The sequence below is a fragment of the Staurois parvus genome, unplaced genomic scaffold (genome assembly GCF_062004578.1).
Source record: "Staurois parvus isolate SC_StPar_1 unplaced genomic scaffold, SC_StPar_1.0 ptg000172l, whole genome shotgun sequence".
Lineage (NCBI taxonomy): Eukaryota > Metazoa > Chordata > Amphibia > Anura > Ranidae > Staurois > Staurois parvus.
The window spans coordinates 7,243,756-7,268,095 of record NW_028317968.1 but is presented as its reverse complement, the minus strand read 5'-3'; the positions used below and the strand labels follow the sequence as shown (position 1 = coordinate 7,268,095).

Below are 24,340 nucleotides of genomic sequence, written 5' to 3'. Positions count from 1 at the left end.
GAATTTCCACCTTACAGATAGTTATAAGGATCAATGGTGTCAGTGGGAACTTACCTGAGAGGGAGAAATTTCTCATTGCTCAAGGAACCCCTAGTAGCCTCTGGAGGAAAACTAGGGTTCCATGGAACCCTGGTTGAGAAACCCTGCTCTAAAGCCTAACTCTGCAAGGCAATATGACCTTTCAGCCACTCTGTTGCCTTTTTTCAAATATGTATTAATCATTTTACACCTTTGGGTTCCCAATTTAATTTTAATAATATTATATTTGTGCCATATAAAAGACAGAATACATATAGTATCCCTGTTGCTAAAACGTAGCTAAATATCAATTTACACAAGTTTTATATTATCTACTCACTAACTGGTTAAACTCTGTGTTTTGTATCAAGTAGGCAAAGAAATCACTGAAACTTTTATTATGAAAAAATCTAGTATATTAATGGATGATGGACATACTGTACAAAATTCCTTTATGGTCCTTCTTTCTGAAAAATGACAGCTCTGTCCAATATGAGGTCATTTTAATTAAGGAAAGTTCCTTGTAAATTGTTCTGTATCGTTCTTATTGATTACACCAATACAGGAATAACCACGGCTGCAGGACAAAGCATCCTGAAAATCAATGTCAAAATACTTTAAATTGTCCTAAAAAAGGCCCTGGAATAATATTTCTAAATTGATTTCTGTTTGGTGCAGTTAGGTCTGGCCACTTATTAAAGGCCATCTCAATCTAGACTAACTTTTATTAGAAAACCAATGGAACATTGCCGCTTTGATAGACAATCACGTTAATGCAGATATAAATTAGGGGCTAATGATAATAACTGTAAGTGATGGTTCTGCTAACAAAAATATGATTTATGGAATTCTCTTGAAAAAAAGTTAGTTCTGTAATTCTATAGTATGACAGGGAACATTCTATCTATCTATCTATCTATCTATCTATACATGATAGCTTTGTGTGTGTGTATAAATATATATATATATTTTTTTTTTTTTTTTGTCATTAAATTAAAAAAAAACAACTGACTTAATAAGCTCTGGAGAGCTTTGAAAACCCAGTAGAGTTGTCTTGATTCTCTTCTTACATTTCCTATTCACTTTACAAGATATGTGCATGTTTGATTATAAAAAAATAGGTATCTTCTCTCCCGGAATTCAGTAATTTTATTTGATAAATAAAAAGCCACTGCAAGCTTTCCTATAACTCAGTCTGAATAGAATGGCATGTAGATCCATTCTTCAACTTGGTGCTTGTGCTCTGAAGACCATAGGCTGTGATTGATTCCCGTCACCTTGTAAGTTTATGGGAGAGGTGGAAATCAATTACCGACAATGGGGCTACAGGACTGGTTCTACACTCATTTTTTTTGGAAACAAAAATAAAAACATTTCATAAATATCCTTATTGAAATTGTTTTATGTAATATAGCTCGCAACCTGTGGACTCCATCCACACTCACAAGCTAGAGCTTCTGTTCATACTATTTCATACCTGTGATACTATGTTTACAAAATGAGCAAAGCATAAGACGACCTTGTATAAACCAGATATCACAGTCAGTTTCAAACATTTGATACATATTTTAATAGAATTAAAAACAATATGCAAGCATTTCATACCTAACTAGGGTCCAACTTGCACGTGGAGAAGTCCACATTTCCAAAAGTGTGTCATCATTTATCTTCGGTGCAGTGCTTAGAGGTCGAGGTTCAAGTACATGTTCTACCAAAGTCCCATAACAGCTAATTATATAAAGGGATTCCACCACATACTGCTTAGACTGGTCTATAAAAAGGTAAAAATAAAGGTCAACTTTAACATGGAAGCTGAGAAAGGGTACAAGTCTGTCAGGATAAATATGAAAAATTTTATAAACTATGGGCTACCTGACTACACTTTATGTCTTCTCGGGATCACCATTAACTAAAAGATACTATAACATATTGCATATGATGAATAGAGAGCCGTTCGTTGTGACAACTAGGGAAATCTTAATATAGTATTTATGACAACTAAGAATCCCTTGCTTTACCCCTCACCAGTGTTATCGTGAATGCTTATCTTATCCATACCCCCTACCATTTAATATTTTTGTTTCCCCAACATCCTTTCCCTACCCTAGGGGTTTGTTAAGTTAGGTTCCAGCAAGGTTAGGGGTGCACATCTTGAGCACTTCCACATTTTAATGGTGTGCACTTAAAACAGGAGGACTATAAGTACAAATGTAAGGTTATCATACGCTGTATTCTTCCAAATTATTTATACCATGTTATCTGAGATTTGTACCAAGTCACCTTATGGTTATTGTAAGATTTTAAAACTGTGACCCATGTATATCCTCATGGAATGTCAACATGTACATATGTTGAACGAAAAATACAAAATTATACAACAAGAACAATGTGAGAAATAAATATATCTGATGGCAGTATATACAATTTGCAATAAGGTAACAAATGAACTACAGTTTATTAACTACACATGACAATAAAATACAGAGATCAGCTAGGTGGAATGTGGTTGTTCACCAGTTGGTATAAATGACTGGGTCAGCCCCCCTAAAGTGGAACTAAATCTTCCTATCCTTTATATCCAAATAAATCACCATCTTAGCCTTTATTAAGCAGTATGGTGATAGTCATCTGTAAAACAGGCATTTGAGGGCTTGAAAGTCCAGTTGAGAGCTGACAAAAGTACACTGACAACTGTAACAGGTGCAACTCTAACAATTATCACTAGAGGCATGTCTTGATTATAACAGTTTTGGAAAACAGGTAAATTGGTGGTTTTAGAGCCTCTTCCAGCAACTCAGATGTCCTGATATGTACCACATACAAACTAATAAATAGGAATGTACCATCTTACTAAGCTTGGTATACAGTGCATATGGGCAAGAGATGTTTTCAAATTTTTGTACAGTTCACTGAATGGATATGAATGGCACTTTTTAGGATATTTTATCAAAACATTAAACAAATTATCAAGCATAATCCCTGATATTGGAAGCATCTCAATGCACCAGTTAGTTCCATGTTAGGTCTGTCACAAAAATGCTTTGTGGTCCACAGTTTGAATAAAAGAAGTATGACCAGAGAGGAGACCATTGTTCAATCACATGGTTACAAGTCTTCTTTTAATTCTTCCTTAAGTAATTCCTGGTGATTGTTTGCCATGCAGCTCATGTTGACAAGTGTCCAAGTCAAATGCCATGTTTCCATTTGAACACATACACCTCCGTTACAATGGAAAATGCAGCATTTGAAAAGAAAAGGCTGCATTTGACAAGAAAAAACAGTGTTTGACCTGCTTTGCCTGCAGTTTATGTGCACTTCAGTAGCACAAGCTGCCGATCAATGAAATGCAGTGCAACTCAAAGCAGATCAAACACAGCCTCTGAACTGTCATGTACTGTACAGGTATATTGCTCCATTAAAGTCAGCAGAATTTTGCTAGCCTGCATTTGACATGTGTTCTAAATGTAAATCAAACTCAGAAAAACAACTCCCATTGATGAGAGCCCCTTTAACAGACTTGTTCTGATTGCTTTTGTTTTGAGCAGCTATAAAAGCTATAGGAATGCATTATGTAACTTGATACAGTAGAGCTAAAGGGGCTAGCACCAAAACAAGACAGTGCTGTATATAACCTTTATGAACTGTTTTATAGACTGTGTTATTTTAAGGATTCAGTAAAACAGTTGTTTTATATAATGGTGCTGACCACTTTACTATGTGTAAACCACTAGATACCACTGATTGTGCCCAGCAAGGACAAAGAAGATTTACTAAAACTGGAGCACAAAGAATCTGGTGCAGTTGTGCATGGTAACCAAGCAGCTTCTAATTTCAGCTTGTTCAATTAAGCTTTGGCAATAAAACCTGGAAGCTGATAGGTTTCTATGCAGAGCTGCACCAGATTTTGCACTCTCCAGTTTTTATAGATCAACCACAAAGTGTCATATCAACAGAATCCAAGTTAATTTTCATCTCTCACAAAAAATGTTGGCAGTGGGAAAGAAAAAAAGAAGAAAGAGGTACCTTTAGATATATACAGCATGTGAGCATGATAAGAAACTACTGTCCATCAAGAATTGTTTTTAGACTTACTGGTGGTTTAATCTTGTGCATTTATCGTCCCTGACACTTTCATGTGCTGCATACTGAATTACAAGCCTTGTTCACAAAGAGTGTTCAATGGCGGTTCTACTTTGCTCAGATGCACACAGCAATGAGTTTTGGTGGCAGGTACTAAAAACATGCAGTGAGGCAAGAAATGTTTCTAGACAGGCATAAAGGCCTGCAGTGGACAGTGTTGTGTTTATTAAAATACATAGTACCTTTTCTGCAATAGCTGCAGTGTCTTGTGCCTTTGTTAGCGACTTGCAACAGATGTGTCTGAGTTTTTAGGTGGTTTGTGTCTTGGCCATATGTCCTTGGCTGAGATCACAATGTAAATGTAATCGTTTCTGACTGCCCTGTATGTCTATCAGCGCAAGAGTCAGGTCTAAACATAGAGCAACATATGTTGGTCTGACTCACTAAGTAAAGTGTCTCTATGAGGCTGTGCGGTGTCAGGAAAGCAAGTCTACCATTGTACAGCACAGTTACTGATATCATTTTAAGCTTACCTGTGAGATGGCCTACAAGTCAGTGCACTTATAGCGTACAAATCTATACACACGTTTTTCTCTTGTATATATTAATCAGTAGAATAATTACTATTTGATCAGTATTCAGCAAACTGATATCAAACATAATGTACTTGAAAGCACTCTCATGAGTTTAAAGGAGTAGTACAGAAGATATATGTACATAAAATATCAAGGTTTACTTACAGAGGATCTGTAAGGACATGCCTGTCCCATATATAGAACTATCCTCAAAGTCTAAGGTAGTGGTTCTCAACTGAATAAAATATAATTCCTCAGTCAGCATTGTAGAGAAGAGCTTGCAAGCATTTAGAGCTTTATCTACTACAGTCTATTGTCTCACTCCTAATGCTGCATGAAATTTGACTCTAAAGGCTCCTAATTCAAGTAATGTGAATGTAACATCTAAGAAGGAAAGTGAGACCCACTTGTAATGGCCTGATAGCTACAGCATTCAGGGACTCTAGAGGGTTTATGTACAAATGTGGGTGCCACTCAGTCTCCTAGAGGATCCCAATCAATCGTCAACTGCTGGGAGTGCCAGCTGGCAAAGGAGCATGTCTAAGCTCGAAGCATCAGCATGTAGTGAAGGAGAGCTTCCTCAAACCGCTCACCGATGCAAATTCACTAATGGAGAAGTATGAGGAAGTCTCAGCCTGGGCTCCAACCAGGCCATGCCCTCCAACACATTTTCCTCTGCCCCCTGGAGCTCAATCAGGCAGACTGCCACATACTTCTCCATTAGCGGATTTTCAGTGATGTGTGGCTTGAGGACCTCTACGTCACAGACTCCAGGGGGTTCATATTCTAAAGGTAAATAAGCTGTTAACTTTGTAAGGAAGTTGCACATTGCAAGGGAATTTTCCCGAGATCTTAGTGAATGTGGTGACATTTCAGTAAGCAAAGAATTCCCAATCCCATGCAAGGAAAATAGAAACTGCATTTTTTCTTGCACATGATTGGAAGTCAGCAGAACTTCACCTCATTCATCAAGCTCTGGGGCAAATTCCCTTGAAAAGTGAAACTTCCCTTGCAAAGTGAACAGCCTATTTGCCTTTAGTAAATCATCTCCTATAGATTTTGTTTCTATAGTCCCCAAAAGACATAAGAAATTGATTTAACCAATTATTCAACCAACTAGCATTTATGTAAAACTGATACATCGTATTTGAAAGGATTGGCTTTCTAAAAGATAAAATTGTCAGTTTTCCTCTGTACAGCTATGGGCTATAAAAAAATAGCTCCTTAAATGCCATCTTCATAAAATCAGTTTTTAAAATGTTTTCACATATTTAACACATTTTCTATCAATTTTATTAAAACTACTTTAAATAAACTGCATATAAGTTTATAATAAGTAGGTATTTTATATCACAGCTCATACTACATTCAAAAAGTTAGCAGTTCCTTCAACGTGATATTGCCTTAGATTTGGAAGGCTGCCTCTAGGTCTTCTATATGAGTAGTATATAAAGAAATACAAGAAATATAAGATTCCTGAGGTTCTCCATGCTCGCAATCCGAGTGTTTCTCCTTTCTGCTGGCGATGTGGTAAGGAAACTGGCACTCTTTTCCACATTTTCTGGATTTGCCAACACATTGCACCTTTCTGGAGAGAGGTCCTTAGCCTTTTGCAGCTATTTCTACAGGTCCATATACCATTTGAGCCCATCCACTTTTTACTGGGCCTGCCTTTTACAGGCCTCTTCAAATCTGCCAAGAAGCTATCTTCTCATGTTTTTAACAGCGGCCAGAAGAACCATTCCTATGCACTGGCTATCTACTACGCCTCCTACACTGTCGGAATTGATGAAGGTTGTCGCAGAGATTAGAAGAATGGAGTACCTCACTGTTATGTATGCTAACTTTGTCCCCTTTTTAGAAGCAATTTGGGAACTGTGGTATCTTTCCGTTTCCGATTTGTCCACTCAATTGTCTGATAATGCTGGCTAATTCACTGTTATGCACTGACATTGTATGTTTATGCACTTCATCGATGAGCTAATTTCATTTTGTTCTTTCATTGACTTGTGATTGTTCTTTCGCAACTCTATGCAACTCTTTGTTTGATGTAAATCCTTTAAAACTCAATAAAAAGTAAATTATAATTAAAAAAAAAATTTGCCGTGGTAAATGCACTCAATTTATCCACACTCTGCGCTGAGGTTAACTCCAGATGGGTTATTCATGTCCAAAAGTAATTTCAGACTAACACCCACACTCTTTTTGTAAACACTTACTGGGTTTAAGGTCCACATCAATTCCCCTCAAGAATTAGCGTTTATTCACATTACAAATGAATTCTTAATGCAATGTGCCTCAGGCACGAAAATACATGGATTGCAGAGTACCACATTATGGTGTGAATAGGTCCTTAGTCATAATAAAAAAAATTGAAAACTGACCTCCCTTGCTTCCCTGTGACTATGAATATGCTGTGCTTCTTCTCAGTGGCCACTAGAAAGCAATGTGCCAATAGCAAAAACTGCACATCCTACAGCATGGGCAGAAAAATGTTTTGTGGTAGAAAGAAAATACCTTGTACTAGAGACACAAGGGCTCCAAAAACCTGTTTTTCATCCCGCCAAAAAGAAGGTATGGCAATGTGCCAATAGCAAGAACTGTACACATCCCACAGCATGGGCAGAAAAATGTTTCGTAGTAGAAAGGAAATACCTTGTACTAGAGACACAAGGGCTCCAAAAACCTATCTTTTTCATCTAACCAGAAAGAATGTATGATTCCTTTGCCTATAACTAAATATTCTAATTGGTTTACCATGGGACCTGATTTACAGTTTGAAGGCTTGAGCAGACAGCAAATTGAAGAAAAATAATTTTTAATGCAATAAGTTTACACATGTTTACTTGGTCATGCAAATGTATAATGGATTAATTTACTGACCTTTGTCTCGCTTAATACCTTGATTGTTTGCAAACCAGGATCGGGAAGATCCAAACACTGCAGAGACACAAAATTCTCCTCCTGAAGACTTGCTTGGAGAAATCTGCGGAGCTTGCTTGACTTTGCTAGTTAAAAGAAGAGAAAAAAAATTATGGATATTCTTGAACAAAAAAAAAAAGGTTAAAAATTAAGTAATAGAATTTAAAGTTCACCTTTATTTATTCATTTTTTTCATGTGGCAAAATGTGTGTTTACTTCCGTGTTTGGGTGCAATTAAGGGCACGAAAAGCACGACTAGTTCATTTTTGATGTATAAAGCCGGCCACACCCTATAAAATCTGACTGTACAATCTCTGTACAATTTCCTTTAGATTTACCAAAACTATGGAATAGGAGGACCCATCTATCTATCTATTCACTCTGTATCCAATCATGAAGGCCCTTGCACTGCATCAGGGGTGTAAAACTGGTGGCCCCAAAGAGTTTAGCAAGTGGCCCAGGCCCGTCTGGAAAGACACTGGGGATCCTGTGCAAAGATAGCAGCTGTGGCAGCCTACACTGGCAAGCCAGGCAAATGAATGCCTAGAGGGATGTCAGGGATGCCATGCAAACATAGTTGATGGGTGCAGGATCTGTGTGCTAATGAGGTCAGCTGGTGAACTGCTTCCTGTGTCTTACTGGTTTTTATGTCCTAAATCTACAAACCAGGAAGACATGAAGTTTCTTTGGAACACATCAGGGGCTATGGAAAGGCCTTGTTCTAAAAATCAAATAAAGCTTTTATTTTTCTGCAACAGAGGTACTTAATGGTATATTGGTACATAGGGGAGTTGGAATTTAGAAAAAAAGGTGAACTTAGCCTTTAATTAAATTTTGAATGAGATCAATGTGTAACTAAACCCCGTAACAAAAATGTGATACATTGCAGCCTAACCATACTGAGATGCAGTAGCTGCAATAGTTTTTGAGGCCTTGTTTTCCATTATTTTACCTTATTATTCAATAAATAGCACACTTGTCTATTACTTTTTTCCACACTTTTTTCTATGTGGGCAGCCATGGTTGCACACAAGCTGGACTTTAAATATGTCTGTCTTTGTCCGTCTTCATTACACAGTGGATTGATGAGGCAATTAGCGGCACAAGAAAGATAAAATCTTGTGTAACCTTTTAAGCTCATATGAAGTGATGAGGGCACTGCATTTCTTGCAAGAGCAACAAGCATTTTCTGTACAAGCTGAAAATGTTCTTAAAACTAATGCAGCTACCACCTGTAAGGATTGGTAAACACAATTTATTACATTTTTGTTTTTGCTGTTAGATATGCTATAAAGTGATACTCGTTTTTCTTAAAAAAATAAATAATAAACATGTCATACTTACCTGCTCTATGCAGTAGTTTTGTATAGAGCAACCCAGATCCTCCTTTTCTCTGGCCCCCTGCCAGCGCTCCTGGTCCCTCCCTCCTGTCAGGTGCCCCTATAGGAAAAAGATTTCTATGGGGGCACCTGAGCAGGCTCGCTCTCAAGCCGCGGCTCTGCGGGACGGCCCCACCCCCTCATTCTCCCGATTGTCTCACTGGCTGTGATTAACAGCAACGGGGGCCAATGGCTCCTGCTGTTGCCTCAGCCGATCAGAAGTGAGAGTCAACAATGTTTGTTAAAAAAAAAATAATAATAATAATTCACCACATGGCAACTTTTTTCTGGGTGTGTTATGCACATATCCCCTATTCTAAGCCTTTCATGTGTGATATGCATGCTGGGGATGTAATGTTTCTGTTTTTAAAAACATTGGGACTTTCAAAATGATTATAGGCTGAGCCACCAACTCAGCAGTATAGGAGACAGCTAGTGGAGTGATCTGTTCCAGTACCTCCACAAAAAGAAACAGGTAATGATTTACAATAATGTCTTCTAGAATCCTTGTGATGTACAGTATACCTTGGCAAAAACAGTTATTTACCTAAAAAATAATAAGAAATGAAACAAGGCACAGGAAGGTACAAATATCTTTTTGCAAAAAAAAAAAAAGTTAACTCTCTGTAAAAAGTGTAACAGTAATGTATGTAAGATTAAAATCATGTTTTTTAGGGAATGATTTAAAAAAATGCCATTTTTTCACCCATTGGAAGACTTCTTGTTTCCTATTCTTCCTATGACAACTCAAACTTGCTGGATTTCCCAACATGTGTACCAGGGACGATGGTCATCTGGACCAATAGTGAGAGTGAATCTCCCAAGCGAGGATGCAGACAGCGCTAAATACCTGGCAGAGGTTTAAATCTTCACTTTGACCATACTGGTCACTTTATGTAGTTTGACCTGTTCGTTAAAGGATATAGGTTCCGACTTTTACCAGGGAAATCACTCAAAGGAGAGAGGGAGAGGGAGAGGAGGAGAGGGAGAGGGAGAGAGAGAGAGAGATGGTTGTGTTGCCAGTCTCTATTTTGTTTTTACAGTTTCCATTACACAACATAAACAATGAATGAGTTCATAGGACTATGTAGCAACAATCAACCTTTCTCTCATTAAACCATTCATGAAGGCCTGTGGTTTGTATCACACTATACTAATCTATAGGCTGCGCTGTAAATTCTATAGTGATAAAAATCCATTTTGTCTTCTGCTACACTAAAACACTGTACAATATTGATTGTTGTAGCCCTGGAGTGGCTGAATAGCTGCCGCCTACAAAGATGTGATTTGTAAAAGTAATGTGCTATGGTAATCTCTTAAGGGCTACACTAACCTGTTTTGGCATCAGATCAACATAATACTTGGTCTGGAATAACCAGGAATGTTTACAAGAAAGGATATAAAAGCATTATGAATCATCACACAATGATGCTGAGGTGTTTCATGTAATCAATCATTGTTACATGCTCATGTGTCAGCCCGGTGTTGGGACACACCACCGCATTAAGAGGGTAGATGGGATCATAAAACGCATTTCATTTTGGAATGTTTCCATTGGAACACTATATTAAATTATGAATTCCTTGGTCTTTTCTTTCCAATTCAAGGTAATGGATATGTAATTTAGAAAGTGGAGATTTAAGTGTGTGTCATGAAGTGGAATTAGTCATTTCTGAGGAACAACTGAATGGCACTTTTTCATCCCAATAAAATGTGCCTTTGGTTAGACACTGTTCTGTAAATATCTTGAAGTTTCCAAAAAAAAAAAAAAATAGTAAAACATATTCCCTATCCCAAGAAATGAATAAAATTCATATTAATATGCAGAGCCTCCTCTGATTTGGAAATCGAAAACGTGGACATTGTTAAAAATAATGGTTATGTAAAGGACAGATCCAGAACAATTTCTAACTTCCCTCCTGGATTAAGCAAAGCAAGTCACTACTATATATCTTTAATCTGGTTTTCAATATATCCTACATTACTAATGACTAGCAGGGGACATTTGGCAAAGGCTAGAAGCTGGGCAGGGCAGGGAAGAGATGCAGTGTGCAGGGCAGAAGACATAAAAAAAAAAAAAAGAGTAGAGGTAGTTTGTACAGAAAGGACCCATGAACAGAAAGTGCATATTGTGGTAACTAAAACAAAAAAGTGTTGGTTTGGTGACAGGCAGTGCTAAAGTCTAAATCGGAGCAAAACAAAAACATACAGTTATATGGTATATGTGACCTTATCACAAGAAAACCATCTGGAGTATCTGTAAGTTCCATGTCGATATAAAAATGTACATTCATAAACGTATCATAATTGTCCACTAGCCCCACTTTGATTAGCTTGCACCCTCATTATTCATTGTCCAGTCACATGCCTTCTTGAGTTTTGGAACTATGGGGATTGATGTCATCCCTTTTGCATGAGAAAATGTAAACAGAGCTATGTGGCCCATGTACAGTATACCTGCCCAGTAAAGTTGGCCATAGATGGAGCTAAAGAAAATCATTTGATTTCCCTATCAACACAGTGTTTATGGGGGAATCCCTGCAGTGGAGCCATTGTGTTCTCCCAGTGAGGGGGAGGAGGTCAGCCATCCCTGCTGGAAGAACACAGTGATTACTGCTAGTAGCTATAATAGCTGCTGGAAATATACGTATGTAAAATCCGTCAGGCTGGTTGTACCCAAGTGGATCGATCAAGTGCAGTTTATATTTCTGTAAATATTTCCTGCACTCTTTTTCTTTTCTTCATTAAAAGGAAGGAAATATTTACAGAAATCTAAACTGCAGAATAGACAAAAGCAACAGTAAATTAAAAAAAGGGTTATAAGTAAAAAAAATACTTAGGTACAGTCCATCTAATCTTTGGTTTAGTGCAAAGTTTGGATCACTTGCAAGAGAAGTCTAATCTGATGAGCCACAGTCACTAGCTGTCTTAATGTGACTCTCAGCAACCTTAGTAGTTCTATGGTAAAAAAAAAAAAGAGTTCAGGCTGCTGATTGCAGTAGCTTTTTGTTGACCATAAAGAGGTTGTCACAGATCCAACTCAACCCATTCGAAGTATGGTAGGTATGCTGGAGATTATTTTATTATGCTCCCACAACATACCCTTAAATCTAACTATCCTGGGTACAGCTATATTTCCATATGACAAAGTTTCACAATCAGACAACCAACATATTAGTTGACAGAATGAAATATATTTATTGCTTTCTAGACTGTTTATGACTATTTTTGAAAGGACCATTTACAACAAGGCCCCATTAAGAGTATATTACAGACCCTAGCTAGTGGAGCTTTATAATGCTGCCTCTGTCAAATGTGTTTTAGGCTGGGCGGCATTTCATCAAATCTGTCACCTTTCATGAATGCCTAACACCAACATATGATTTAAATCTAACCATTTTTGTTACAGACCTGAATTCTGGAGTTGCATGGTATTCAGTACTAATCTCTCTACACAGGATAATACCTTCATTATCGAAGGAAATTGATACCAACCCACCCCTCCTTGCATGTTAAAAATATAGATCTACTAACCAATCCATCATTTTAATTTTGACTTTGGTATGACAAATATGACATTTAGGTATTCATTTTTTGCCAGGTCAGACATAGAAGAGTGACATAAAACTAGTCTTAGAATTAACAATAATACATCTTCATAATGGAATTAAACTCCACCGTATTTTTCTTAATAACTCGGTCCCCAGGAGCTTTATGCCATAATGTGCTAGTATGAAGCTCGTTTAGCAGCTTATGGCAGATGCCCTCCAATGATGTTAGTGCTACAGATGGTCATGGACACTTCCATATTCTCCCAGTGTTACTTGTTTGGACACTGGAATGACTGGATTGCAAAAATATCACTCCCAAGCATGCACGTGAGAGTCACATCATCATGGCACAGAGCGGTGCCGTAAATGTATGCTGAGATGCACATGTGCAGCTCAGTGTACATTATTGCTGACAGACAGGGAGAAGCTTTTTTGACAGAAAAGACCAATAGGGTCTCTCTCATCATGCAAGCCCTACTCATCACTGGTTTTTAAATGTTTGAGTTTAATTCTGTATTTAAATAACATATAATCATCAATACACTCATTTATAGGAATCTTACTATTGACTATAGTAAGAACCATTGCATTTAGACATCACACATTCCAGCATGCCAAATGGTTTCATTATGGAAGGAATCTATACCAAGATATCTGTCTTTATACATAACAGATATTTTAGTTAACAGAAGTACGTTAATGTTTGATGAATCCTCTTTACTGGTGTTAAAAATCCCTCATGCAAGGGGAAAACTTTCTTTGTAGAATGCTTTCTGTTCTTGTGGGAGGGGGGATGGCCTTGAAATAAATAGGTTGACAGCAGATTCTAGGGCCTTCTATTAATGCACAACACATATAACATACCCCATTACAGGATGGGGGCGTAAGAAAAATTAATACATAATCCTAGTGCTTGGTGTTGTATAGAAAAGTAATTACAAGTATAAATAAATACAATTATGAAAATCAGGCTGACAAATCAAAATAGAAATAGATATTTGAATTTACAAACCAGTCATCATTAAGCAGTGTCTTCAGTTAGACATTAGGATATCTTTCTAGAAGATTTCCATTTATAACATCGATTTTATTTAAATCAAATCTTTTTTTATTGGAATCTGGGTCCATACACATGCATATTTATAAAATTACAAATTCCAATGTAATACAGCAATAATAGAAATACTGTTCATAGGTGCAGTACTCAAAGAGTGTACATCAGAGTATACGAAAGTCATGAGCATAGATCCCAAAGCACAGTGCTTTTTGTTTTGTTAAAAAAAAAAGAAAAAATATTATATAAAAACAAAAAAAACAGGAAAAAATAAATATAAAACCAGAACAGTAAAAACACACCATTCTTTAACTAAACTGAACCTTAGTAAATAAGCTGTATCTTTTTGTAGAAATATAGGTAAAGGTCTAATGTCCGCAAAAAAACCATTTGGTACATATGTAATTCTAGTACCTGTCTAAACACTGGTGAGATATAAGATGGAGATTAGAGATAAGTGTGGTAGTACTTTTAATTTATTAGTCATATAAATCTAATCTACTCAGAAAACACTGTAAAGTGTAGGGCAGGGGAAATGTCATATCGAGCCTGAAGAGACTCCTCCACTTAGTATTCTGTCCCTAACTAGTTGGAGTGGTGCTAATCCCGGTGTACTTAACCAAGCATCCCAAATAGTTGTGAATTTCCGTGCACATCCTCTATGTTGATAGATTAATTTCTCTCGGACTAAGGTATCATTAATGGTTTTAATCCATGACACATGGGAAGGAGGAGTAGGAGATAACTATTTCTGAGCTATACGTTTCCGAGTGATAAACAACACTCGGAGGATTGCAATGTAAGTATGCGGGGTATATAGCTCCTCATCTATGGCTCCCAAATCTTAGGGTCCAGACAAATCTTAAGGTCCAGGGGAAGATTAAGAATCCAAATTCTATTTATCATTTCTATAACGTATGTCCAGGATCTTGCTAATTTAGGGCATTTCCGTAACATATGGAGAAGCGTGCCATTATTAATTTCGTACCTAGGACAAAGGGGAGAATCCCTCCTATTCCAGGAATGCAATTATTGAGGTGTGCGATAAGTATGGTAAATGAAAAAGAGGTGGGTAAACTTTTGAGTTGGAGACAGAGAGATCTTAATTGCATTTTCTAGTATTGTGGACCATCTGAGATAGTGCCTAAGTCTGCCAACCATTGTGCCCTGCAATTGAGAGATAGTGCCTTAGAAACCTGTTGTACACAGGATTGATACAATGAGGATATTTGGCCCTTTCTAGAGGTTGAGGGATGTAGTTTGAATAAGAACTTCTGGCTCAATGAATAACCATGTAGAGATTTTAGATTGTGCAGAGATGGCATGTCTAAGTTGCAGGTATTGAAACAAAATGTGATTAGGTAAGCTATATTCAAGTTTCAAAGTTCGAAAGTCCTTCAGCAATCGACCATGATACAATGGTGATACATACTTAATACCCATCGCTATCCAGTCAGCAAAACCCTGCAACTTCCCTGGTGCGGAACAGTTAGTATTATAAAAAATATGAGTGAAGGAGGTGTAGCTGGAATAATTAAAGTGACGTTTAGCCTTAGACTCACTTGCCTCCAGACATTCTATCAAGTTATCATTGGAGAGGACACTCGCTAGGAGTGGCTTAATGGTGTCAGTAGAGGCTTCATCTTGCCAGGCAGTAAGATGTTGAAGTTGTGCAGCCATGTAGTAATAGAATGGATTAGGGACCGCCAGTCCACCAGCCTCCTTAGGCTCCTGCAGAGTTACAGATTTTATACAAGAGGATTGCTTCTTCCAAATCAGAGAGTGAAACACAGTATCAAATTGCTTTAATACATACATGGGGATCCATATCAGGATGTTATGCAGGGCATATAGCAATTGAGGGGTCCAGATAATTTTTATTAAATTACACCTGTCGACTACCGATAACGGAAATTTATTCCAGCTAGCTGTTTTCTGCCGGAACCTAAGGAGTAAAGGGTGAAGGTTTAGCTGAACGTATTTAGACAGGTTAGGATGTATATGAATGCCCAAATAATGAAAGGAATCAACCACTTTAATTTGGGATGCAGTTTGCGGCAAGGGATTTGACATTGGGTCAAAGGGTAGTAGGGTAGATTTATCCCAATTAATCCTAAAGCCAGAAAAGGATCCAACTCTTTAAATCTGTGGGCAGCAGGGAAATTTGGCGGTATGATTCTGCCTGAGTAGGGTCTTTCCTGGCTTCAAAAGAACTACTATAATCGCCTTGTTCATAGAGGCTGGTAGGGACTTTTGAGTCATAGCAGCCTGTATTGTATTTAGTAATTCAGGAAGAAGTAACTCTCCAAAAAATTTTTAAATTTTGATTGCCAATCCTTCACTACCTGGAGTCTTAGAATGTGAAAAATAATTCACTGCTGATTGTAACTCTTCTAAGGAAATAGGAGTGTTGAATCACTTCCTATCTGCCTCTGATAGTTTTGGAAGATTAATGTCAGCAAGGAAATCAGTTAGCTGTTCCACGGGATATAAAATTTTTGAAGACTATAAGGAAGTATAGAAGGAACTAAAGCCCTGTAAAATGGTGGGAGTGTCATTGGCCACCTGAGTCAGAGACAGTTTTAATGCAGAGACATAGGTTGATGGCTGTTGGGACTTGGCTATAATATAATAATTGGTGGCCTGTTTTCTCCCCCTCCTCAAAAAAGGAATTGTGTAGCATGAAAAAATTGCTGCACGTTTATCCATGCAATTATGGGATTGGGGTTAGACATATATTCCTGTTGTGCTTTATCAACAGCTGAACTACACCGTGTTCCAAATTATTATGCAAATTCTATTTAAGTGTCACAAAGATTAATATTTTGTTTTTCAGTGTAACTCATGGATGGCATTGTGTGTCAGGGCTCTTTTGATCACTGAAAACAATCTCGGACACGTGTGATAATTAGATTGACCGGTGAGCCCAATTTAAGGAAAAACTACTAAAGGAGGGCGTTCCACATTATTATGCAGAGAAGCATTTTCAAGCAATATGGGGAAGAAAAAGGATCTCTCTGCTGCCGAAAAGAGTGAAATAGTTCAAAGCCTTGTACGAGGTATGAAAACATTAGTTATTTCGCAAAAACTTAAACGTGATCATCACACTATTAAGAGATTTGTGGCTGATTCAGAGCACAGACGGGTTGGTGCAGATAAAGGCACATTGAGGAAGATTTCTGCCAGATCCATGCATCGGATCAAGAGAGTAGCTGCTAAAATACCATTACATAGCAGCAAACAGATATTGGAGCTGCTGGTGCCTCTGGAGTCCCACGGATATCAAGGTGTAGAGTCCTCCAGAATCTTGCAACTGTGCATAAACCTTCTATTCGGCCACCACTAACCAATGCTCACAAGCAGAAATGGCTGCATTGGGCAGAAAAATACATGAAGACTAATTTTCAAACAGTCCTGTTCACTGATGAGTGCTATGCAACCCTGGATGGTCCAGATAGATAGAGTAGTGGATGGTTGGTGGACGGCCACCCTGTTCCAACAAGGCTGCGACGTCAGCAAGGCGGTGGTGGAGTCATGTTTTGGGCTGGAATCATGAGCCACCTGGAATCATTTCCATATCCTCAGCTCTGGCTGCATATTCAGATGTTTTAGCTGTAATGGTGCGGACACCTTTTTCTAAAGGGAGCAGCTCATCCTCTATGGTGCTCACCCTACCCTTCAGCGCAGTAGCCCTTTCTCTAATTTTCTGCATATCATGTCTAATGTGAAGTATATCCTCCTTCATTCCCTTAAATTCTAGAGTTAGTTGCGTGAGTGAGGAACCATAGGTATGAACAGCTGTAAGGATTTCTTTCAATGTAAGTTCCGGATGGTCTGCCTCAGTATTCTCAATGAATGAAGGTGAGGAGGGCCATAATGTACTCACTGCATCTCGAGAGGAGGAAGGCATCAGAGTTATCAGAGCTGGCTGGTCTGCACTGGAGGGAATCGGCTGAGGAGGGGACAAGGGCTACAGTGGTGAGTGTACATTGTTCGGTGTGTGCATATTTCCCCAGCTTAGTCGCTGCATCTGCTTGATGGTCTTTTGCAGCACGCTACGGGACCAGGGTTCCGCCATGTTGGGTAGGCCGCACAGAAGAAGCACCATCCTCCCTCTTCCTGGTCATGGCCATGGAGCTCCGGAGTAATGGTGGAGGAGGCAGGGTGGCTTACCACACAGCTGCAGCAGTGTCTCTTAGCGGTACCGGGGTCTTAGTGCAGGATCACAGGCAGGATTCTGTTGGAGCTGTAGTGTGTCCGCTCACATGGACGGCCAAGCCATGCCCCTTAAAACATGGATTTGATCATATATAATATTTTAACCTGCACTAATACTATGACTATAAAATTCCTATAAAAGGCTATTTTTTTTACATAAACTAAAACAGAGATTTTACTTACCTGCTCTGTGCAATTATATTGCACAGAGCAGTCCATTACCTCCTGTTCTGGAAGTCCCCTGGCAGCACCGATTCTCCCTGCTCCAGGTGCCCCTTAAGAAAGCCATGTGCTATAGGTGCCCTTGTGTGGACAAGTGCACTCTAAAGCCTGGCTGTGTGTATCCACAAATAGATAGATAGCTCTGAATTGGTGAGAGGATGCCCGTAAGTGTTTAGGGATGCAGGGAATGCATTAAGGTTAAACATTAACATTTAAACCATTTTATGTTGAATCCAATATCTCCTTCTTATACTCACAATGAATCTGGAACCAAAGACCTGGCAGTCTCTGTTCATCTGGTGGTCTGCATGGGGTGTTGTCACAGTTTTTTTTATGCAATGTTTAAGTATTTGGAATTACTGAGAATGCTACAGGCCATCAAAATCCTTTCATAAAGAAAATAATTGTTTTGGTTGGACTGGCCCTTTAACAATGATGGTGTCGAACTGTTTGGCCTTCTTCTTTGGGGTCCTAAGCATTTAGCTATACCTCTTATGAGAAAGCAACAGCGTGTGCATAAAGCTATTCAGTAAATACAATTCAAATTTTAACATTGGCACTGAAACTGTAGTCTTATAATTTGTAAAGATTTGTATTAACTTAAAAAAAAAACATTTTGTAACATACATTTGGTAAATACACAATTTCTAGGAAGTATGACATTTAAGTGCCGATACGGTTTATGTTTTATATTAAAAGCCTATAAGGAAGTTGTATTCCATCAATGACCAATATTCTTTACTTCCCCTCAAACTGTTAACACTTTGTAAGTTTCACCCAAAGCAAAAATCAATAAAGAAGTTAGCAATCACATTGAAAAATAACTTCAAGGAACACAATGGGTTGGTTTCAGGACTTTTAGCAGACGTGAATATTTACACACTGCTGTTGATGAAAAATAAATGCATGCTCAAAGTTACAACCCTGAATTTGCAAAAGTAGAGTTATTAAATACAAGGAAGAATCAACCTCTTCTGAGACAACTAAAGCACATTTTTTTTAGTAATGTTACCCTTATAAAATCAGTTTTACCCTTTTAAAATCAGGTTTTTGATAGAATGGGGAAGTCTTGGACCCCTGTTTTGTTTTTTCTGCTATCCAGGGCTTTGGTAGCCAACTGAAAACCAAATTATTTTACCACCTTCCAGCCAAAGTCATTTTTAACCACATTTTTACTGACAATTACTCAGTCTTGAAAAATGCAATTGTACCCAATTGAAATTTATAGATTTTTTTTAAACAGATAAAGCTTTTTGTTGGTGGCAATTGCTTTTTACTATATAAAAGGGAAAAAGACTGACAAAGTTGAAAAAAAAATGTTTTTCTTAGTTTCTTAGTTCTTAGTTGTTATAAACATTACAAATAAATAATCTTCCTTTATAAACTTGGGCCATGTAGTCTGCTACATTTCCTTGGTGAAAAAAAAAAAAATCAGTGTATATTATTTAGTCTGTGTGAAAGCTAGAGTCTACAAACTATGATGAATATATATATATTTGAAAACTGATGAATCCTGTTGACAGCCTACAATATTTCATTTCTTAAGGCCCTTAAATGCCAGGACAGTACAAATAGCTCCCTTTTTAGAAAGTAGATGGTCAAAGGTATTTAGCAAGAGGTATGGTAATTTAGATGTAATTTTTTCTTGCCAATTTGTCAGAAAATCATAAAATTAAATGTTTTTTTTCACAAATTTGTCGTTTTAACAAATTATTTCTCACAACAACATAAGCATACTTACAATTTTAAAGCACAACACATTTTGCTACACCTCCCAAGTATGGGAATACCACATGTGTGAGACTTTTTCACTGTCTAGATGCGTAGAGGGGCCCAAAATCCAAGAAACACCATTGGGCTTTAAGGAGCATAAATTATGCATCTAATTTCCAAGCTACCTATCATATTTTTTGAGTCCCTTAAGTGCCAGTACAGGAGAAATACTCACAAAATGATAACATTTTGGAAAGCAAACATCCCAAGGTGCAGTTGAATGGCATCGTGAGTCTTTTGAAAATTTAATTTTTGCTACAAGTTTTTGGAAAGTGCAGGAAAGAAAATGAAAATGTATTTTTTGCACAAGGTTGTCAGTTAATAGGATATTTCAGTATAGGAACATTTGGAATTACACTACAAAACACATTCTGCTACTCCTCTCCAGTATGGGGATACAATGTGTGTGAAACTTTTTCACAGCTTAGCTACATGGAGGGGCCCAAAATCCAAAGAGCATCTTCAGGCATTCTAGGGTAATAAATTACACATCTCACAATTTTGGATACCTTGGAGCACCAGGACACTAGAGTCACCCACAAAATGACCACAAGGTATTTTCTAAAAGGCATGGTGAGTCTCTTGAAGACTTCCTTATTGCCACAATTTTTTTTAAAATGTGAAATGAAAATAAAAATGTATTTTTTAAAACAAAGTTTAATAAGATATTTTTCACATATAGCATGAGCATACGTAGAATTTCACCCCAAAACACTTTCTGCTACTCCTCCCCAGTGTGGTGATACTATGGGTAAGAGTTTTTCAGTGTTTAGACTGATCATGTACTGGACATTGTCTCACAAAAATCAACCAATTGTATCAAAGCAGTGTACCATGGTAGCCTTTGTACAAGTGGTCAGAAAATAAAGCTTACTGTAGCGTCACCCACAGCAGTCATTGTTCCTATTAGCCAAGCAAGCTCAGCTTACTGGTACGTGGCTTCTCCCAGGAATGCCATGTTCACTGGCCAGGAAGTACTGGAGACTGAAGAAAGGAAGAACAAAAGATTTCCTGTAGTTACAGAAGTGCAGTTGTCCATGGGGGTAGCTGGGACAGGTGTCTTGCTGGAACCTAGGCAGTGGGACCTGCAGATGGGTCAGTTCAGGTAGCAAGCAGAGACATGATCAGCAAACAGGCATAGGATCAGTCCAGGCAGAATGCATAAATGTGGTCAATAAACAGGCTAGGGCCACTACAGGCAGCAGGTAGAGGCAAAACTGCACTGGTGTGGTAGTGATCAGGAACACTGTTACTGGCTGCATTAGTCTTGTTATGCTGAAACTGGTGTAGAAGTGATCACAAAAACTGTTGCTGGCTGCAGTGGTCTAGTGTGACAGTGATCAGGAACACTGTTCTGATAACACTCTGGGTGATGTGGTGTTTGGAGACATTGTGACTGGCTGCACTAATAGAGCTCATTCATATGAGAGATTGGGGGGGGGGTTGTAAAACCTTGTGGTTTCACCTCCCCTCAACCACTACCTCTTAAGCTGCAGAGGCAGCAGCCAGAGGTGTACACATGCCATGGCTGTGATGCTTTGCTCCACAGCTGTGGAAGGAATTAAGCCACCATTGCTTTCAGCACAATGCACTTGTGCAGAGTCCAAGGGAAAAAAGCAAGTGGTGAAGAGGCAATATGATGCCTCCTCAATGCCTGTCAAATGCTCTCTGAAGAGCAAGCCGAACACAGATAGCACATGTGAATGAGACCTTATGGTGATACCAGGACTGGTGTGGAAAAGATCAGGGACACTGTGACTGACACTGCTCTGGTGGCATTAATACCATCTGTGATCTGTTGTGTCCAAGGGACACAGCAGTCAAGGCGTACGCTGATGAAGCTTCGTCCAGCCGCTTATGTGCATGGGTGGGACATGAAGCAGTTAGAGATTTTTTTTATTTCCTGTCTGTTGAAATGAAAGTAAATCTATTTAGCAGAGCCATGGATAGAAGTAAAAGCCAAGCTGGAGTTCCAATCCTTCCTCACTCTGGTCCTGCATTGTATATAATAATGTCTGTGAGGGGGGAATCTGCACAGCAGAAGAGGAACGGCTTTGTGAGACTGGTCCTGAATATCAGAACTAGTGGGGAGAAGCCCACTAGTGGGCTGTGTAACATTGTTGAACTTACAGAGATATAGCAGAAAGTTAGAGGAAATCCCCCCAGGTGCACCATTTAGACAGGTGTCCTCACTTGAAGATTTCTTCCCACTTCTTGTTCTAAAATTTTGGATTTACCCTCATTTACCCTCATACGTCGCAGTCGCGCACTGGAGAGACTGTGGCGCAAAACCAGGTCCCCTCATACTTTCTCCCTCTACAAATCTGCATTTCTTATCTACACCTCCTCCCTCCACGCCGCCAAGCAGGCCTTCTTTGTTAACCTAATAAACACCCTCTCCTCCTGCCCCCGCCGACTCTTCTCCACCTTCAACTCCCTGCTCCCCCCCCCCCCTCCTCCACTCAGTACCTCTCTCACCGCCCACGAGATTGCCACCCATTTCCACAACAAGATTGACGCTATCCGTAAGGACATCGTCAACTTGCAATCTACCTCCCCACCTAGCCTCCTCGCCCCCGTCACCCCTTCATCTCCCCCCTCCTCTGCCCTCACAACCGCACTGCCCCCCTCCTCTCCCAATGCCCCGCCCACCATAGCCCCCCCCCCGCACTGCACTCCCTCAGCCCTGTCACTACTGAGGAAGTCGCCAAAGTCCTCTCAAAAGCCCGCCTCACTACCTGCCCCCTGGACCCTATCCCCTCTCAACTCCTCCGGTCACCCCCCTCTTCCCTCATCCGCTCCCTCACCCACATCTTCAATCTCTCCCTCTCTACTGGCGTATTCCCCTCCCCCCTAAAGCACGCGCATATCACCCCCATCCTCAAAAAGCCCTCCCTGGATCCCGCGGACCCCAACAACCTCAGACCCATCTCCCTGCTGCCACTCACCTCCAAGCTCCTTGAACGCATAGTCTACGATCGCCTAAGCGCCCACCTTACAGACAATAACCTCCTTGACCCTCTACAGTCCGGCTTCCGTCCCCTACATTCCACTGAAACTGCCCTCCTCAAAATCACTAACGACCTACTCAACGCCAAAGCCAAGGGCGACTACTCTGTTCTCCTTCTCCTGGACCTCTCTGCGGCCTTCGACACAGTTGACCACCCCCTCCTCCTTAATAAAGTACTCTCCCTTGGCATCGGAGATACTGCTCTCTCTTGGTTCTCATCCTACCTATCCCGACGCTCCTTCAGTGTCACCTACAATGGTGCCACCTCCCCCTCCCTCCCCCTCTCTGTTGGGATCCCCCAAGGCTCTGTCCTTGGACCCCTTCTCTTCTCCATCTACACCTCCTCCCTGGGCAAACTCATACAATCTCACGTCTTCAACTATCACCTCTATGCTGACGACACCCAAATCTACCTCTCCACCCCTCACCTCACCCCCACTATCTCCGCCCGCATCACTCACCTCCTAAATGACATCTCAGACTGGATGTCGCTACATTTCCTCAAGCTCAACCTCTCCAAAACCGAGCTCCTCATCTTTCCCCCTGCCAACACCCCCCCCCCATCCTATCCATCATCACCAACAACTCCACTATCACTCCCGCCCCGCAAGCCAAAGTCCTTGGCGTCATTCTTGACGCGAACCTCTCCCTCCAACCGCATGTCAAATCACTCACAAACACATGCAGGCTTCATCTTCGCAACATTGCCAAGATACGCTCATTCCTCACCCCAGACACCACCAAACTTCTAGTACACTCCCTCATCATCTCACGCCTTGACTACTGCAACTCCCTCCTTACTGGTCTACCCAAGTGCAGGCTCTCCCCGCTCCAGACCATCCTGAACTCAGCTGCCAGACTCATCCACCTCACCACCTGCTCCACCTCTGCCACCCCCCTCTGCCTCTCCCTCCACTGGCTCCCGATTGCCCAACGCATCAAATTTAAACTCCTAACCTTGACCTACAAAGCCGTTCACAACACTGCCCCTGACTACCTCACCAACCTGATCACCAAGTACCACCCTACCCGTACCCTTCGCTCCTCACAGGACCTCCTTCTATCCTGCTCCCTGGTCTCCTCCTCCCATGCACGACTGCAGGACTTCTCCAGGTCCTCCCCCATCCTCTGGAACTCACTGCCCCAATCCATCAGACTGTCGCCTTCCCTATTCACATTCAGGCGCTCCCTCAAAACCCATCTCTTCAGGGAAGCCTACCCCACCCTCACCTAACGGCCATCCTCCCTCATTCCTCCCACCACTTCATCCCCCTCAGCCACTTCCTACTGTACCTTTACCCCCTCCCTCCTAGATTGTAAGCTCGTAAGAGTAGGGCCCTCTTACCCCTCGTACGTTGTTTGTTGTTGTTGTACTGTGCCATGTATTGTCCCCCCTATTGTACAGCGCTGAGCAAACCCTTTGGCGCTATATAAACTCGTAGTAATAATAATAATAATAATTTTATTTCTCCTTTGTAGCAATGGTGATGAATACAAATAAAGGAGTGTGTCTCCCCAGTTGGAACACAGGCAATAAT

The 24,340-nt window shown here is 39.9% G+C and overlaps 1 protein-coding gene across 8 annotated transcripts in view; it reads right to left on the bottom strand.

Moving 5' to 3' along the window:
- BCAS3 (BCAS3 microtubule associated cell migration factor) overlaps positions 1-24,340 on the bottom strand; it is a 1,369,778-nt gene that overhangs the window by 708,974 nt on the left and 636,464 nt on the right. For all 8 annotated transcript variants that reach the window (XM_089676635.1, XM_089676630.1, XM_089676633.1 and 5 more), the window contains 2 exons: positions 7,557-7,681; positions 1,624-1,789 (listed from right to left, as the gene is read on the bottom strand). In XM_089676635.1, coding sequence (XP_089532761.1) covers positions 1,624-1,789; positions 7,557-7,681 — 291 coding nt within the window. The remainder of the gene's footprint in view (positions 1-1,623; positions 1,790-7,556; positions 7,682-24,340) is intronic.